We start from the raw sequence: 3185 nt of genomic DNA on the forward strand, positions 1-3185 counted from the left end.
CAGGCTACTGTAGAAAACCCCAGGACTATTACACACAATACAACAGGCTACTGTAGAAACCCCCCAGGACTATTACAACAGGCTACTGTAGAAACCCCCCAGGACTATTACACACAATACAACAGGCTACTGTAGAAAACCCCCAGGACTATTACCCACAATACAACAGGCTACTGTAGAAAACCCCCAGGACTATTACCCACAATACAACAGGCTACTGTAGAAACCCCAGGACTGTTACTCACAATACAACAGGCTACTGTAGAAACCCCCCAGGACTGTTACACACAATACAACAGGCTACTGTAGAAAACCCCCAGGACTGTTACCCACAATACAACAGGCCAAGGCCAACCTGTTTTCAATCTCTCCTTGGGACCTCCAGCTATTCCCTAACCCTAACCCTAACCCTCCAGCCATTCCCTAACCCTAACCCTAACCCTCCAGCCATTCCCTAACCCTAACCCTAACCCTCCAGCCATTCCCTAACCCTAACCCTAACCCTCCAGCCATTCCCTACCCCTAACCCTCCAGCCATTCCCTAACCCTAACCCTCCAGCCATTCCCTAACCCTAACCCTCCAGCCATTCCCTAACCCTAACCCTCCAGCCATTCCCTACCCCTAACCCTCCAGCCATTCCCTAACCCTAACCCTAACCCTCCAGCCATTCCCTAACCCTAACCCTAACCCTCCAGCCATTCCCTAACCCTAACCCTAACCCTCCAGCCATTCCAGGTATTTCCACTATTCCAGAGCTAATAACGCTGATTTAACTCTAACTGTCAGACCATAACTGTATGACGTCACCACCTGATGTTATAACTAGACCACTGACATACTGTTGATGGGTTCTGACTTGGAAACTTGAAATATCCTTCGACATGTTACTGGGGGAGCGAGGGTGTTGGTTCTGTAAGAGGGGAGCAGGGTGTTGGTTCTGTAAGAGGGGAGCAGGGTGTTGGTTCTGTAAGAGGGGAGCAGGGTGTTGGTTCTGTAAGATGGGAGCAGGGTGTTGGTTCTGTAAGAGGGGAGCAGGGTGTTGGTTCTGTAAGAGGGGAGCAGGGTGTTGGTTCTGTAAGAGGGGAGCAGGGTGTTGGTTCTGTAAGAGGGGAGCAGGGTGTTGGTGCTGTAAGAGGGGAGCAGGGTGGTGGTTCTGTAAGAGGGGAGCAGGGTGTTGGTTCTGTAAGAGGGGAACAGGGTGTTGGTTCTGTAAGAGGGGAACAGGGTGGTGGTTCTGTAAGAGGGGAGCAGGGTGTTGGTGCTGTAAGAGGGGAGCAGGGTGTTGGTTCTGTAAGAGGGGAGCAGGGTGTTGGTGCTGTAAGAGGGGAGCAGGGTGTTGGTGCTGTAAGAGGGGAGCAGGGTGTTGGTTCTGTAAGAGGGGAGCAGGGTGTTGGTTCTGTAAGAGGGGAACAGGGTGTTGGTTCTGTAAGAGGGGAGCAGGGTGTTGGTTCTGTAAGAGGGGAGCAGGGTGTTGGTTCTGTAAGAGGGGAACAGGGTGTTGGTGCTGTAAGAGGGGAACAGGGTGTTGGTGCTGTAAGAGGGAAACAGGGTGTTGGTTCTGTAAGATGGTAACAGGGTGTTGGTTCTGTAAGAGGGGAGCAGGGTGTTGGTGCTGTAAGAGGGGAGCAGGGTGTTGGTGCTGTAAGAGGGGAGCAGGGTGTTGGTGCTGTAAGAGGGGAGCAGGGTGTTGGTTCTGTAAGACGGGAGCAGGGTGTTGGTTCTGTAAGAGGGGAGCAGGGTGTTGGTTCTGTAAGAGGGGAGCAGGGTGTTGGTTCTGTAAGAGGGGAGCAGGGTGTTGGTTCTGTAAGAGGGGAGCAGGGTGTTGGTTCTGTAAGAGGGGAGCAGGGTGTTGGTGCTGTAAGAGGGGAGCAGGGTGTTGGTTCTGTAAGAGGGGAGCAGGGTGTTGGTTCTGTAAGAGGGGAGCAGGGTGTTGGTTCTGTAAGATGGTAACAGGGTGTTGGTTCTGTAAGAGGGGAACAGGGTGGTGGTTCTGTAAGAGGGGAGCAGGGTGTTGGTTCTGTAAGAGGGGAGCAGGGTGTTGGTTCTGTAAGAGGGGAGCAGGGTGTTGGTGCTGTAAGAGGGGAACAGGGTGTTGGTTCTGTAAGAGGGGAGCAGGGTGTTGGTTCTATAAGAGGGGAGCAGGGTGTTGGTTCTGTAAGAGGGGAGCAGGGTGTTGGTTCTGTAAGATGGTAACAGGGTGTTGGTTCTGTAAGAGGGGAACAGGGTGGTGGTTCTGTAAGAGGGGAGCAGGGTGTTGGTTCTATAAGAGGGGAGCAGGGTGGTGGTTCTGTAAGAGGGGAGCAGGGTGTTGGTTCTGTAAGAGGGGAGCAGGGTGTTGGTTCTGTAAGAGGGGAGCAGGGTGTTGGTTCTGTAAGATGGTAACAGGGTGTTGGTTCTGTAAGAGGGGAACAGGGTGGTGGTTCTGTAAGAGGGGAGCAGGGTGTTGGTTCTATAAGAGGGGAGCAGGGTGTTGGTTCTGTAAGAGGGGAGCAGGGTGTTGGTTCTGTAAGATGGTAACAGGGTGTTGGTTCTGTAAGAGGGGAGCAGGGTGTTGGTTCTGTAAGATGGGAGCAGGGTGTTGGTTCTGTAAGAGGGGAGCAGGGTGTTGGTTCTGTAAGAGGGGAACAGGGTGTTGGTTCTGTAAGAGGGGAGCAGGGTGTTGGTTCTGTAAGAGGGGAACAGGGTGTTGGTTCTGTAAGAGGGGAGCAGGGTGTTGGTTCTATAAGAGGGGAGCAGGGTGTTGGTTCTGTAAGAGGGGAACAGGGTGTTGGTTCTGTAAGAGGGGAGCAGGGTGTTGGTTCTGTAAGAGGGGAGCAGGGTGTTGGTTCTGTAAGAGGGGAACAGGGTGTTGGTTCTGTAAGAGGGGAGCAGGGTATTGGTTCTATAAGAGGGGAGCAGGGTGTTGGTTCTGTAAGATGGTAACAGCGTGATGTCAGTTCTGTAAGAGCACCATGGCGGCATGCTCTTGGAGCTGGTTCCATGTCTCAGTCATGACTTTGTTTCTCTCCTCCACAGATTCAACCCTGAAACACAATACAGACAAACACACACAGCCAGAACAATTATATACAATAGACTAATGTAGAAAACCCCCAATTACACAATACACAGACACACAGCCAGGAAAGTTATATGCAATAGACTACTGTAGAAAACCCCCAGGACTATTACACACAATACAACA

General features: G+C 52.0%; 1 protein-coding gene across 6 annotated transcripts in view; it reads right to left on the reverse strand.

Annotated features, from left to right (window-relative positions):
* Positions 1–671: 671 nt before the first annotated feature.
* wdr93 (WD repeat domain 93) overlaps positions 672–3185 on the reverse strand; it is a 121455-nt gene continuing 118941 nt past the window's right edge. For 3 of the 6 annotated variants that reach the window (XM_055900094.1, XM_055900095.1, XM_055900093.1), the window contains one exon: positions 2841–3024. In XM_055900094.1, the coding sequence (XP_055756069.1) occupies positions 2934–3024 (91 nt within the window). In that variant the 3' untranslated portion in view covers positions 2841–2933. Of the gene's footprint in view, positions 3025–3185 lie in introns of all 6 variants that reach the window. The other 3 variants (XM_055900097.1, XM_055900096.1, XM_055900092.1) reach the window with 2 other exon arrangements.

This window comes from Salvelinus fontinalis, chromosome 35 (assembly GCF_029448725.1).
Source record: "Salvelinus fontinalis isolate EN_2023a chromosome 35, ASM2944872v1, whole genome shotgun sequence".
Taxonomy (NCBI): Eukaryota; Metazoa; Chordata; class Actinopteri; order Salmoniformes; family Salmonidae; genus Salvelinus; species Salvelinus fontinalis.